Source organism: Genypterus blacodes, unplaced genomic scaffold (assembly GCF_046128005.1).
Source record: "Genypterus blacodes isolate CSIRO-AG114 ecotype Tasmania unplaced genomic scaffold, CSIRO-AGI_Gbla_v1 ptg000005l_1, whole genome shotgun sequence".
Taxonomy (NCBI): Eukaryota; Metazoa; Chordata; class Actinopteri; order Ophidiiformes; family Ophidiidae; genus Genypterus; species Genypterus blacodes.
In genome coordinates, this window is record NW_027466819.1 from 1,688,039 (window position 1) to 1,702,204 (window position 14,166).

General features: G+C 49.9%; 1 protein-coding gene across 1 annotated transcript in view; it reads left to right on the forward strand.

The window, feature by feature from the left end:
• Positions 1-14,166, forward strand: part of LOC142997746 (receptor-type tyrosine-protein phosphatase mu) — a 113,034-nt gene that overhangs the window by 84,357 nt on the left and 14,511 nt on the right. The window contains 8 exon segments of the mRNA XM_076148299.1: positions 321-401; positions 1,077-1,103; positions 2,958-2,969; positions 4,294-4,487; positions 6,368-6,376; positions 8,564-8,651; positions 9,714-9,790; positions 13,136-13,172. Coding sequence (XP_076004414.1) covers positions 321-401; positions 1,077-1,103; positions 2,958-2,969; positions 4,294-4,487; positions 6,368-6,376; positions 8,564-8,651; positions 9,714-9,790; positions 13,136-13,172 — 525 coding nt within the window.

Sequence of the window (14,166 nt, forward strand, 5' to 3'; positions counted from 1 at the left end):
ACGCTGGAGATAAGGAGACCATAACTCATTTATTGTGCATATGGTGCCTTCAAGGTCATCAGTGAGCATCTGAAACATTTACAGCTCCTAAAAACAGGTCATCTTCTGGCTTTTGAAAGATGCTGTGACCTTGATGAAGAGTCTGCTGGGTGCAGCTGTCTGACCTCATACCTCCATCCAGCAGCCGTGTCATGTTACCTCACACACTCTACAGTATATTAGTGATCCCGGTGCCTGGTGTCCATCACAGTGACTCATCGTCTGCTCGGTCCAGGCTGCTGACCCCTCGTGTCCTTCTCCTCTCTCCTCCTCCTCTCTAGCTGGATCCTCGCCCTCCTCCTTCACTCTGCCCAAAGCCAACACGCTCAGCACGTCCATCCCCACCAACTCCTTCTACCCAGGTAACACACACACACACACACACAGACACACACACCGGCCGCAGCACAGCCGCCTCGCTCGTTCGCTCGCACTTGATCCTCCTGCGTTAAAGCTTTAAAGTCAGTCATCACCCCCGAGCAGCGGGAGAATCCATGAATAAATCAAGCAAAGTTTGAATTTGGTTAATTTTCCTGGACAGACCCCCCGCCACTACACCCCCCCACCCCCAACCCCCCTCACCCATCAGACTCAGATGGAAATTGCATCAGGAGTCGGATTGGGTGGCGTTGAACTTTCCCATCAGAGATTTGGATATTTTGAGGAACCCGTCTGCACAAACAGATAGATTAGCTTTGATTGGTTTTACTCCCGGCCCAGTTCATGTTGGCCGAGATGGGATTTGACTAATCTGCTGCGATTGCAAATATCTGTAATTGCCACGTCTTGCGTAATCTCATCACTTGATTTGATGACTTTGTGTCACTTTGACTCGATCCACAGCTACAACATGTTTAAGAGTAAAGGGTTTTACTCTTCGCTGACCAACATAATATTGTGTTATTTGTTGTGTTTCTTTGGTGGATTCTTCTTCTTCTTCTGTTTTTCTCCTCATTTACTGCAACTCTCTCTCCTCCTCCCCTTCCTCCTCCTCCTCCTCCTCCTCTCTCTCCACTTCTCACGGGGATCCTGAGCAGATCCCTTTGTGCCGACCGCCATCTTAGGTGAGACACGTCTTCTTCTCCTAAATGCTGTTACCTTTCATGACCTCTTTGGGTATTTGTACGCCGGTAGAAATGTACAGGAAGTTGTTGAAGTTCATGAGGTCGCTGCTTGGACCACAGAGACGCGAGGATCAACCAGCACAGACCTTTAGTCTTTCCTTCCCGTTGTGCTTTGGTTGACTTTTTCTTTTGAATTTTTCCAATTTAGTTTTGGCTTCCTCACCTTCATACCTGCCTGCTGCTTCTCCTCCTCCTCCTCCTCCCCCTCCCCCTGTCCTCTTCCTCCTCCTCTTCCTCTCCCTCTCCCGGGCTGAGGCTGGCTTTGACACACACTCCATCCCATCCGCATTGCGTGTCGTGCGTGTGACGTCACATTACGTGTTTGACCTCTCATATGCATGGACAGACATGTGGACTGGATGTGGGGAGGGGGGTGGGGGGCAGAGGGGGGCGGGGTCAGGGAGGGGGCGGGTCAGGGGAGTGTGTAGGTGGGTTGGGGGGGGGGGGGTCGAGGGGGGCAGGGGGGCTTTTTTGAAACAAATTTTAGATGCAGGCATCCGCGCTCTCTCTCTCTCCCTCTCTCTCTCACTCGCTCTCTCTCTCTCTCTTGCTCTCTCTTCATCTTTCGCCCCAGAGTGTCTAAACCGGACGTCTCGCTAATCGGCTGTGCTCCCCCCTTCCCTCCCTCCTCTCTCTCCTCACTACACGTTTAACCCCCCCCCCCCCCTCCCCCTAAACAACAACAACCTTTTCTATTATTCTTTTTAATGTTGCTCGCCCCCCCCCCCCCTCCCTGCCTTTGGCGAAGTGTTAGTGACCTACTTGTTTTTGTTTTGGTTTTGCCGATGCTTACTCGTCCCGTTTAGCCATAAAGTAGAATAATATATATATATTTTTGCAGCATTTTGTTTATTTCCTTTAATTATGACTGTGCGTGGTTTCCGTGGCGATGCGTAGCGCCTAAGTGGGGCAGGAGAGCTCTAATGATCCAACACTCCAGGCCAAGAACAAAGCGCGACTCCTTCTCCTTCTTCTTCTTCTTCTTCTTCTTCTCTTCCTTCCTACTTACCGCTACTCCAGTTTCGCCACAAACGCATTACAACTCTTAACAACTAACTTCATTTCTTCTTCTGCGCCCATCCGTGCAACTTAACGCTCCGTCTTTCATCAGCGCCGCCGTGACAGCTGCTTATGTTGGTTCCAGTTCTTAATGAAGCGTGAAACAATTAACATGAAATCACAGCAGCCAGAATAAAAAGGTCACGTGCTCCTCCGACTCATCAGCTGCAGGTTAACGATCAAAACTGATTACATCCTGCAGGAAGCCTGAGTTTGTTTTTGTATTTTTTTTGTATTTTTTTTTTTTTAAAGATTGTGCAGAAATACAGGTGTTTGGCTCTTTGGAGGACATGCAAATCAAATCACAGAGGGAGTTCAGAATGTCAGAGTGAGACGGCGGAGCTCGTTAGGGAGACGATCACCTCCTCCTCCTCCTCCTCCTCCTCCCTCCAAATCCATGACTTCCTTTATTTATTTTGAAACTTTATTATTCCTTTCCTCTTTTTGTCTTGCACTGTTGAAACTGCCCCATCCATCCACACTCAACATCCCCCCTCCCACCCCCCCTACTTTAGACTGTTTGGACTCAGATGGGCGTGTGTTCTCGCCCTTAAGCGTAGCTCTAAAACACTGTTAACGGGATCTCTTGCTGTATTGTTGCTTATCCCCTCTCTCTCTCTCTCTCTCTCCTTCTCGCTCTCTCTCTCCCCTTTCTCCTCTCTCGCTCTCTCTCTCTTCTCCTCATTCTCTCTCTTGACACACGTTAACCTCTTTATGTATCTGCTATCTAAAAAGTGCCCATTAATGGTAAGTCTCCCCATGTGGGCCCCTGGGTTTGGGGTTTTTGGGGGGTGGTGGGGTTGTGGGGGGGGTGGGGGGGTGGAGGTGGTGTGTAGTCAGAGAGCTTCTGACATGGACACATGACATTACTGCATGATGACACAGCTGGACGTTGTTAGCATCGCATCTCGCCGCCCTCAGCACCGTGTGTCCACCACCAGCCATTAGCCTAGCATGCCCCTCCCCCCCTGCCCGGCCCCGCCCCTTCCTCCATGGCAACATCACCTCATGCATCCTCTTCTCATCTCCGCTTCCCCCCTCCTTGGGTTTGTTTACTTTGTTGTTGTTTTTTTTAATTGTTTTTTTATTGTAGGTTTTCATTTTGAGTTTTCAGTTTTGTGGGCGGGGCTGGGGGGCGGGGTTGAATCCACGCTGTGTATGTGTGTGTGTGTGTGTGTGTGTGTGTGTGTGTGTGTGTGTGTGTGTGTGTGTTTGTGATGCTTCTGACGGTGCTGCCTGCTGCGACATGCTCACTGTGGAACCCACCGCAACCCCCCTCCCCCTCACACCCTCCTCTTCCTCCTCCTCCTCCTCCTCCTCTTCCTCCTCCATGTTCCTGGACACTCCCCCCTTGCCCCCTCATCACCTGCTGGCTCCCCACAGCATCTGTGCCTCATGTCTGCCACTGACTGGATTACAGTGCGACACAGCTGGAGCCGACTGGTACCTTCAGTCATTCAGTCATAGGGTCGCAGCCCAAACCGGCCCACTGTGTCGCCAGCTCAATTACTTTAAAAGCATCTCTGTGTGTGTTTTCACGAGTTGATTGAGACTCTTTTCACTCTGAAGGTAAACTCAGTGAGCTCAGCGCCGCAAGCGGTTTGAGGATGACAAAGATGAAGAGTATCAAATGTTTTCCAGAGACAGATGGACATGAACCTTCCCACCACATGACTCATCCTATTACACAATGATGTTGTGTTGTTGTGACCATCCATAACAAACAGATTAGTAGTTGAGGGTTGTTTGTCAATCTGGAGGGTGGTGACATAATGCTCCACAGTAAATGAGGTAATGCTCCATCTGTTAATAAGAACATTCATAGCTGAGACCGGAGTTGGCGGAAAATCAGCGAATGATTGTCACCCATCAGGGAAAGCAGAGCCTCAGCAATGGACTTCAAATTTAGATGAAGTCACGAAGCGCCTGCATCATTTACCACCCGAGCATTATGTCACCCTAGGGCACTGATGCATTCAGCTTACAGCCATCAAACAGCTCCACCCTGTGCCACCTCTCACCTCTGTCCTGACCCGCTTCTGTCCTCGTCCCTGTCCGTTGTGTTCGACAGACGAGAGCCAGAACATGGGCAGCGACACGAGCAGCCTGGTGCAGTCGCACACGCACTCGCTGAGGAAGCGTGAGCCGGTGGACGTGCCGTACCAGACGGGTCAGCTGCACCCGGCCATCCGAGTGGCCGACCTGCTGCAGCACATCACCCAGATGAAGTGCGCCGAGGGCTACGGCTTCAAGGAGGAGTACGAGGTAGGGACCTACACCCCCCCGACCCCACGCCACCACGCCACCATCAGCTGTCACCCCCCCGTACACACACACACTGTTCAAGGTGCAAACACAGATGAAGTTTGGTGACGGACTCTTCCATGGAGCTTCTTTAATGGAAACAATCTGAACCAGGCTTCATCTGTGTCCCTATGTCTCTCTCTCTCTCTCTCTCTGTCTGTCTGTCTGTCTGTCTGTCTGTCTGTCTGTCTGTCTGTCTGTCTGTCTCTCCCTCCCTCCCTCTCTCTCTCTCTCTCTCTCTCTCCCTCTCTCTCTCTCTATCTCTCTCTCCCTCTCTCTCTCTCTCTCTTTCTCTCTCTCTCTCACTCTCACTCTCGCAGCAGAACCATTTTCTCTCTCCCTGGATGCACTTTCATGATAAATTGTTAATGTACTCTGTCACCGCGTGTTTATGGCGTGATTCATTTTGTCGCTCATCTGTTCCTTGTTGTTTTGTCGCGATTGTACACATTTGCACTTTATATTTTTCTGCCTCTCTGTGAAATTCCAAAAATCCCCCAAACAAATGAGAGGGACAGCTAGCCGAGCCCCCCCCCCTCCTCCCCCTCCTCCTCCTCCTCTTCCTCCATCTCAATCAGGCTGGATCGCGGCGGACTGTCGCTCTCTTTCAGACGTGTTGTCGCGCGGTTGCAGCAGTCGTAATCTGACACGGGAGGAGCAGATTTGGTCGCTCTCTCTCGTGATCTCCCGTGAGGCCGAGAGGCTGGCGGGGCTTTGGCGGCTCTCCAACTCGCCTGATTGTCCCTCAGCACCACCGCAGACAGAGAGACGACCAGCGCCCCTCGCTCACAGACGCCACAAATGGCTCGTCGGTGTCACTTAGGAGAAACAATCTACCCGACTCGTCCCTTCTCTCCCTCATCTCCTCGTCTGCCTTCATCTTCAGCACTCTTCCTCATGATTTTCACCCTGTACTCATCTTTTTCTCGCACCACCTTGCCTCATTCACTCGCCCTTACCTTCCCCATCCTCTCCTCGCTCTTCACTCTCTCTCTCTCTCTTCCCCACCCGGAGCTCAGTTTTCCCCATTTAAAGGGCGACGGCGCTGATTTCACACGTTCAGTTTATTGGTCCTGTGGCGCATTATTCAGTGTGTCGGAACAACTGAATTAAAGGCTTTTATTACATTAAAGGCAGAATCAGGGGAAACTGACCTCTGAGGCCCCACAAAGACCACCTACTTTGGTACTAGAGAGAGAGAGACAATCGGCACGTTTACAAGCGCTCCAGTAACACGGTTATTCCACACGTTTGGCACTAACCCGGTTGAAATCCCTCAAAATGGCACCAACAAACATATCAAGAGATCCAGGTGCTGACCAGTGCTCGCCCACGGACCAATAAGCTTGAATTTGAACTACAAACCATATGGTAACGCAGGAATCAGACCATTGAGGGGCGAGCAGGGTCCGTTGGGTTTCCCTCTAGGCCCAATCCATTATGGATAAAGGTGTTTTTGGGGTTTGTGCAGCCGGCGAAAAAGAGACGTCAATATGAAACCCCTCTCTCCCGTCCCTCTGTCCCCTGTGTCCCCCTGTCCCCACCCTCTCACCTAGCTGTCCGCCTGCTGTCTGGGTAAAGGCCGGTGGGAGGCCTACAGTGTGTGACGGAGCTCATTCTCACTTGGCTACGAGCGATTCATTTGTATGTTGTGTTCCGTTGCTGTCTTCTCTATATCAATAGATATGTCTTTAAGGTCAATGCCCTTTTTGCCCGTCTTTTTCTTTTGCTATGGTTGAGATTGGAGCCCAGTTGCGCCTCTAAGCCTGTGTGACTTACACTGTACTATATCTCTCTTTGACCCATGCTTCTTGTTATTCTGTACGTTAACTTTGGATCAGATCAACGAGGTAAGCCCATACTTTTGGTTTTGTTTGTGAGTTTCCTAGACTTGCTAGCTAATATCGTAGCTAATAGCTAATATCAGACAGATTGACGGTGCTTGTTTGGCGTTTCACGGCCCTGTGGGATGACGACGTCTCACCTCGATGATCTGGTCTGAAAAAGGGCAGAAGCAGAGCAAAAGTTACACAAGCCTCTGAAAGTGACGTCTTCTGTCAAATCTGTCCCCTAATCAGAGACTCGCTCCTCATGACGTGGCTTTATAAAGCTTTTTTGAAAGCATACTTATTATCCCATCAGAGGAATTTAAAAATAAGAGCCAGAATTGCAGTTTGATGTGACGTTCCTTTAATTTGGCTCAATCAAACACCAAGCTTGTTCACATGTACTGAGGTGTGGGTCACGTAAACATAAGTATGACATAATCCTGGACTGCTAAAACAAACTGTGTGTTCCTGGGCTTCTCTACATCTGATCTGGACTTTGTCAGAGCTTTATAGAGCCACGTTCCAAATTCTTCTGCCCGTCGATGCCCCGTCTGATTGAGGTAACAGATCTGTTACCAGCAGGGCGTGGGTCAAACATGTCTCCCTCTCATTGTCTCCGTCTCTCATGTGTTGCATCCTGCCAGGATTCCCAAAACAAACAATTCCATTATAAGCTCCTCTGGAAACCACAAATGAACCCTCGTCAGTTCGAATGAGTCTCCTCCTCTCACATGTTGATTGATGATTAATCATTAATAACCAAGACGTGAAGAAACTCGCTAAAGAATTCTGCTTCTTTGTGTTTTCATCCTCTTTGTTTACTTTACGTTTGTCATGGTGTTTATGTCGAATACTGTCACCTTCCCGTTGTGATTGGTTGCCTAGTGTGTCATGGTTGAAGAGTTTCAGGAAGCAAAACCCCTGTATGGACGAACAGATAGAAGCTGATTGAACCTATATTGATGCAGGACCTTTAGAATGACAGGAACACTCTGCATCCAGGATCCAACAATCTCGATTTAAACGCCACTTTAGCGTCGCAGCCGGGCGATGTCATTCGGCTGAAAGTGAGAACTATTATAAAGTTACCGGCACACGCCTTTCATCTTAAAGCTGATTTATGTCCAGATGCTTGATATTACACTTGTATCCTTCAGGGTGACAGCGAGAATGACTTTGGCCGGTGACATACTGCCACAGGAAGGCGACGCTGTGTAATCCATCTCTGAGACATATTTCCATCTTTACTGAATGGATGGGACATATTTTTAGCATATTAAAGCTGTTTCTCATTGAAATCGCTAAACCTTAGGACTTAATACACAGGCATATGTCCTTGTGAACTGTCTGAAAGGCCTTTATTTGTTAGATAAACGGCCTGCTGCCAGCACAGTGCCCAGATGAATGAAGGCTGGGAGACCTAGGACGCTGATGATTGAAGACATAGTGTCGCGCTTCCTCAGACGGGCTAACGACGCTAAAAGGAGCTCTCCTAATAACGTGTTTAACATCCACTGGTGCTCTTGAATCCCTACTTGCAGATGGCCGCGTCTTTGGAATAATAATGTGCAAGCCCAGTTTTCAAACGCGCTTCAGACGGACGGGCAAAAACATGTTTTCCCGCTGCTGCTGCTGCTTTTCAGCTCGGAGCCGCCGCTGCCGCCACCGCCCCGCCCATCCCTCTGAACAGCACTGGCCTGGCAGCAGAGATGTATTTTCATAATTTGGCTTAATTGTGCCTAGTGTGCCATCAGAATGGAAATCTCCCCAGTGAGAGATGATAAATATTTCATGAGGGCAATCTGAGTGGAGCGGTTTTGATGTGCAGGAGACGAGCCGGCTTTATTTTCCCCTCACCATGAGTCCGTGGAGTCCCTCAGATCAGGCAGGCTGAGGCTGCGGTGGCTCCGCCCGGCACAGCGGCGCAAGGGGGAGCAGTTTGAGCGTGACACCCTGCTGCATCCGCCCTAATGGCCCTCGCTGTTTGACACGACTCTCCAGGCCCCGGCAGCCTCGCCGCGTTTCATGTCTGATAATAATGTGGATATATATCTCTGCGTCTTCCTCTGTGCTGCCACTGCTGCCTTCCTTTTTTCTCTATGGCGCAGCTAAAAGAGGAAGACTGTGTTCTTTAGCCTGGTTATCATTTAGAGTGTTCACACGTGACGGCGTATTTCACATTTCCCCGCTCTGTTCTCTGCTTTTCAGAGCTTTTTTGAAGGACAGTCTGCGCCGTGGGACTCTGCCAAGAAGGATGAGAACCGTATGAAGAACCGATATGGGAATATCATTGCATGTGTGTACAAAGCACCTCCTCCATGTTCATGAGTTTCCCTGTGCCGTTTCCATTCTTCTGCATGATTTATTGCCCAGGCCTGTGACTCCGGATAACCATAAGCTGCTCAAACACACTTTTTATTATCAGCCAACGAGAGCAGCTTTGACCTTTCTTAATCTACTTTTATATGCATCTTACTGCAGTGTCTTTGCAGTTAGGAGACGTCGGCTGGTGCGGCACACACACACACACACACACACACACACACACACACACACACACAGGCACATAACAATGCAGCCCTGCCGTGTTTGGACTCGTCTCCACTTTGATTTTGTTATCAGCTCATATTGACTATTCAGGCTCCGGCTGGGCAAATCTGCCAGCTAATGCAAATCAGGGAGTTTCTTTTAATCTCACTTATATCCACTTATGTCACTTCATGGCTTTATGTGTACTTCAGTTTGCAGACATCCCCAGTAGATAATCTGCACGTGTACCATTTAGGCTAGGCACCATTTTTGTAGTGCTTCACATAAGCCGTAGAACATTAGGTTGAGGAGAAAGCACGACATTTATATGCAAATGCAGTGTATAAGGTAATTGCATAGTGGTTTATCACACATCATTTGCATTGTAATATTACTTAATGTACCTTTAACTGAAGGAGCGTTTAGCTTCCACGTCCATCCATCAAATTCCACACCGTGAAGCTTTTAAAGTTCCAAAAAGTGTAATGTTGGTGGTAATTGGTTCATAATTCAGAGATTGATGTCGGTGTTGTTCCACACTGGCGGCGGCGTTAAGCTTTGTCATGATGCAGCTCACATCTGTGTTCATCCACTCATCAACCGTGTTCCCTTTGTGAAGCTCCACTCCACTGCACACTGCCATACTAGTTTGGTCACGCTTCCGTTCCTCCATCACCTCCTTCTCATCCCACTTCACTCTGTCTCTCTGTCCCTCCGTCTCTCCGTCTCTCTGTCTCTCTGTCCCTCTCCAGCTTTTCTTCTTTCTCCTGATGCCCTCGTTAATATGATTAATTCAGCGGCGGTTTCTTCCTCTTTGCCTCTCTTCCAGATGATCACTCCCGTGTCAGGCTGCAGGCCCTGGAGGGGGAACAGAGCTCCGATTACATTAATGCAAATTACGTTGATGTAAGTACACACACCAGCCAGCGCCACCAACGCAAAGGTCACTGCGCCTCCTCTGGGGGGGGAGACAGGGCGCCGGTGCCACCATCACGTGGGGCCTGGGGGACAAAGCGCCGGGGCCTCTGCCTGCCCATCAAACACACACACACGAGAACAGGAAACACACACATGCATACATTTTAAACTTTAGAAGGCAACTGTATTACTCTGTTCATTAGCTATTTAAGAAGAATGAAGATCAGAGCCTGACAGCAGCGGGGATGGAGGGAAGCGGCCGGGCTCACAGGGGAGAATGGGGGAAGAGTGTTAGAAGAGACGAGAATGAAAAAAGACACACAAGCTGCACGGAAGAAGAAGAATTTGCGGAGTTTTGACAAATGTGAGATACAAGAGGCATGGAAACGTGCTGTGCATGGGAGCAAAAACGACTCGCACTGCTCCTTTAATTCTCCCTACGATTGTCAGGATTTTTTTCAGCTTTTATCTCTAAAGTGAAAGACCGCCGAGCTTCTTTGTTTCAGCGTCGGCCTGCCTCATTTCCTCCAATAACCACCCAGCAGCCCACTGACCGAGAGCCATCACTCACACACACACGCACACACATGGCGGTTATACTGCTCAGCCACAGGAGAGTACTTACACTTGCACTTACATACAGGCGTGTGAGCGTCCTCGCCTGTACAGCAGGTAGGAGTCATTAAAAGGTGGCGTGAGACAAGACGCCTCCTCCTGTTTGACTCGCTTAGCTCGCACAATGCACCAGCGCCTGATCTGACCTGATTTCCTGTTAATGGCGGCGTTGGCAGCGGGAAAACGTGACCGTTTGCAGCTGCTTACCGGCCTCTCGGTGCAGATGCTTCTGCTCCACACGTAATGTCTCAGAGAGAGATCTACCTGACGGACTCCCTAAGTGGTTCTTCAGCTCAGGAGAACTCCTGCTCCCTCACTCTCTCTCTCTCTCTCCTCTCCTCTCCTCTCTCCTCTGTCCTCTCTCTCTCTCTCTCACACTCACTCACTCACTCACTCACTCACTCACTCTCACTCTCTCACTCTCTCTCCTCCCATCATCTCCCTCCCTCTCTCTCTCTCTCTCTCACACCCTCTCCCTCCTCCCATCACCTTCCTCTCTCTCCTCACATCATCCCTCTCTCTCTCCTCTCTCACTCACTCACTCTCTCTCCACCCATCATCTCTCTCTATCTCTCTCTCTCTCACACTCTCTCCCTCCTCCCGTCACCTTGCTCTCTCTCTCCTCCCATCATCTCTCTCTCTCTCCCTCTCTCCCTCTCTCTCTCCCTCTCTCCGCCCCTCTAATGTGGCAATTTGTAATCTCTTGTTACGCCTTCAAACGTAAATTCATAATGCAAGGTGCGGCGCTGCAAATGCAGGGGGCTTAAATTATTTACCTTTCCCGCTATTTGGTTTATGGGCCATTATGGCGTGAAAAAGGGGGTGGCGGCGGCGGCGGCGGCGGAGGAGACTCTCACAATGGAGAGGCTCCCCATTATGAGATAAGAATACGCGCATATTAAAGAGAGGCCCTGATTGAAAAGGATTTCCAGCGCTCCGCCAGCTTCATTGGAAAAGTACTTAGCGGAGATGCGGGCAGATGGGTAATGATGTTTCTGCTCTTCAGAAAGCTTTTTAACCCATCTAAGAGATCGGCCTCCATAATAAACTCTTACGCGCAGAACGTTTCCCACAGTGTTTGTTATTGTGCTCTATTATTCTGCCGATTATTTCAGCCCTGTGTGTGTGTGTGTGTGTGTGCGTGCGTGTGTGTGTGTGTGCATCTGTGCGTGTGTGTGTGTGTGTGTGTGTGCGCGTCTGTGCGTGTGATCAGGGGCCGGGTGTGTTTCTCCTCTCGGTGGCTGATGGAGTATTTTCATAAGCTTTTAGGAGGAACAGCGTAATGGTTTGTTGTCTGCAAACTTGTATATGTGTGTGTGTGTGTGTGTGTGTACATATGGCACAAAGAGGGGACTGCAGCTGTGTGCTCTCTGGGCCGCTGCAGTGTGTGTGTGTGTGTGTGTTTGCCACAGATTCACTCAGGTACCACAGATTTGCAGATGAAATGAATACAAATTTGCGCCTCCGGGCAGGAAACGTGTTGTGCTGCGTATTCCGAGGTTCCACTTCCCTCTGTTACTACAAGGGATTAATGTAAATGATCGTTATAGGGAAATACAAAGAGTGTAACAGTGCAGTGTGAGCACATTTACTGATCCACACACACACACACACACACACTCCAGCCTGTTCACTTAACAACTCCAGCTCTGATATCCACTCGTTTATCTCTCCGTGTTGATCGCTCAGACTGATGCACCTAATGAAGCGTCCCTGCAAAAGACGTGGGGTCCATTTATAGAGAGCGCCATCCAGCTGACAGTCGCTCCTTTACCTCCGTCTCCCCCCCTCCACCCCCCCTCTAATCCGATGGTGTGCCGGGCCTCCACTTTGCTTGACAGAACGTACATGAAAGCACAAACAAATCTCCTCCGCGGTCCAGAGATAAAGAAGTCATTAAAAATGGAGGACAGTTGAATAGCTGAGAGTGCTTGGTGGATGATGGAGGGGGAGAGGAGGAGGAGGAGGAGGGGAGGGAGGGTGAAGAGGGAGAAAGAGGAAGAGGAAAATATCCTTTGTGTCTGTCTCCCTTCATTGGAGAGGCGTTAATCACAGTCCGAGTTAAATTGAATATGAGTGAGATAAGCAGAGCGGCAGGGGGGAGAGAGGGGGGGGCAATCAAGAGGAGGCAGGGCTGAGGAAGAGGAAGAGCCTTTAAGTCCCAATGTTTTGTCTCTCCGCCTCGTATCTCCTGGGAGAAGACAAGGAATTGGACAAATAAAACTTGAAGGGATTATCCTAATCCACCAGCCCAGCAGTCTATTGTGAAGATCAGCGCTATTAGTTGTATCTCGTGGATTATCGTCACTTTGGCTGCTCACACACTCCATAGGTGTGTGTGTGCACATGTGTGTATGCACGTGTGTGTCGTAAACACGCCGGTTCATACAGCGAGTGAAAACATGACAGCTGGCTACCTGACAGGTTGTTGTTGGTGCTGGAACAGAACCGCACACGTCTCTCTCTGAACGTTTCCCCTCAGGAGGAGCGGAGGTGCTGCGGAGTTCATTTTCTGCACTGAGAAACAGCTGTTAGCCAACGCCGGTGCCAGGGCTTCATATACAGTGGATGCGGAGTGTATTTTGTTAGAAATAGAAACGGGGAAGTAATGTGCATGCGAGGGCTCAGACAGCGGGCAAACAACAAACACACCTTGTAGTTTTGCTCTTTTATGAGTAGGAGGGAAGTGAAGTGACTCCATCTTGTTTCTCTCCCCAGGGCTACCACCGGCCGAACCACTACATCGCCACTCAAGGTAAGAAGGAAACTTTGTGGAAAGTGTGTGGGCGGGTGAGACGTGAGATAAGCCCGTCTGTCTTGTTTGTTATTGGGGGGGGGGATGCGAGTGTGTGTGAGTGTGTGTGTGGCACGGCGCTCACAAACATCTCTCTGAACATCCCAGTCGTTGTTTACATACACTCCTTCGCAAACTACTCTTTGATGCTCAGTCAAGTGTGTGCTCAGGGAATCTGCTATCGCTCGCTGCACACACACACACACACACATACACACGCGCACGCACGTAAGTCCCCTCTCTCTCTCTCTCTCTCTCTCTCTCTCTCTCTCTCGCTTCCATCAGTGGTGTGGGAGCGAGTAATCAGTCATTCGGGGGAGAGAAAGCTGAATAAATAAATGGATTAGCCGACACGTCCGGGCTCATTTTGTCGTTGTGTGTTAATCTGGACGGCAGATTCGCGCGGCGCCGAAGCACTTACCGTGACCCGGGAGGTTAAGTCTGATTGATGGTTAATTGTTATACATTTTGCACGGAGAGCCCTTACGCCCACACGCACACACACACACACGCACAACATGCACGAGGGGGGGAAAGGGGGGGGGGGGTTCAGTGTCGGCGGGAGGAAGGAGGGAGGAAAAAAAGAGAAGAAAAGAGGAAGAGGTGTTTTTGTGAAGAGGCCTTAATGGATTCACAATCTGCTTTGGCGGAGCTGGGAGTTGCATAATTACCTGTTTATTAGTGCATCGCCTCTCTTCCACAGTGTCTCAATTAAAACAACCCCTCTGTTTGCTCCGACTTCAGAGAGAGAGAGAGAGAGAGAGCGAGAGAGAGAGAGAGAGAGAGAGCGAGCGCAGCAGCAGCGAGCCGAGGAGTCGCTGTGTGTCTCTGCGTCTGCCTGCCTGATGCTGACCACTGAGTCACATCACACCTTCTCTGTTTGCTCCTCTGGGTCTGAATCCCACCAAATGGCGCGGAGTTAGCATTTCACGCTTCATCTGGATTATTCTGACGT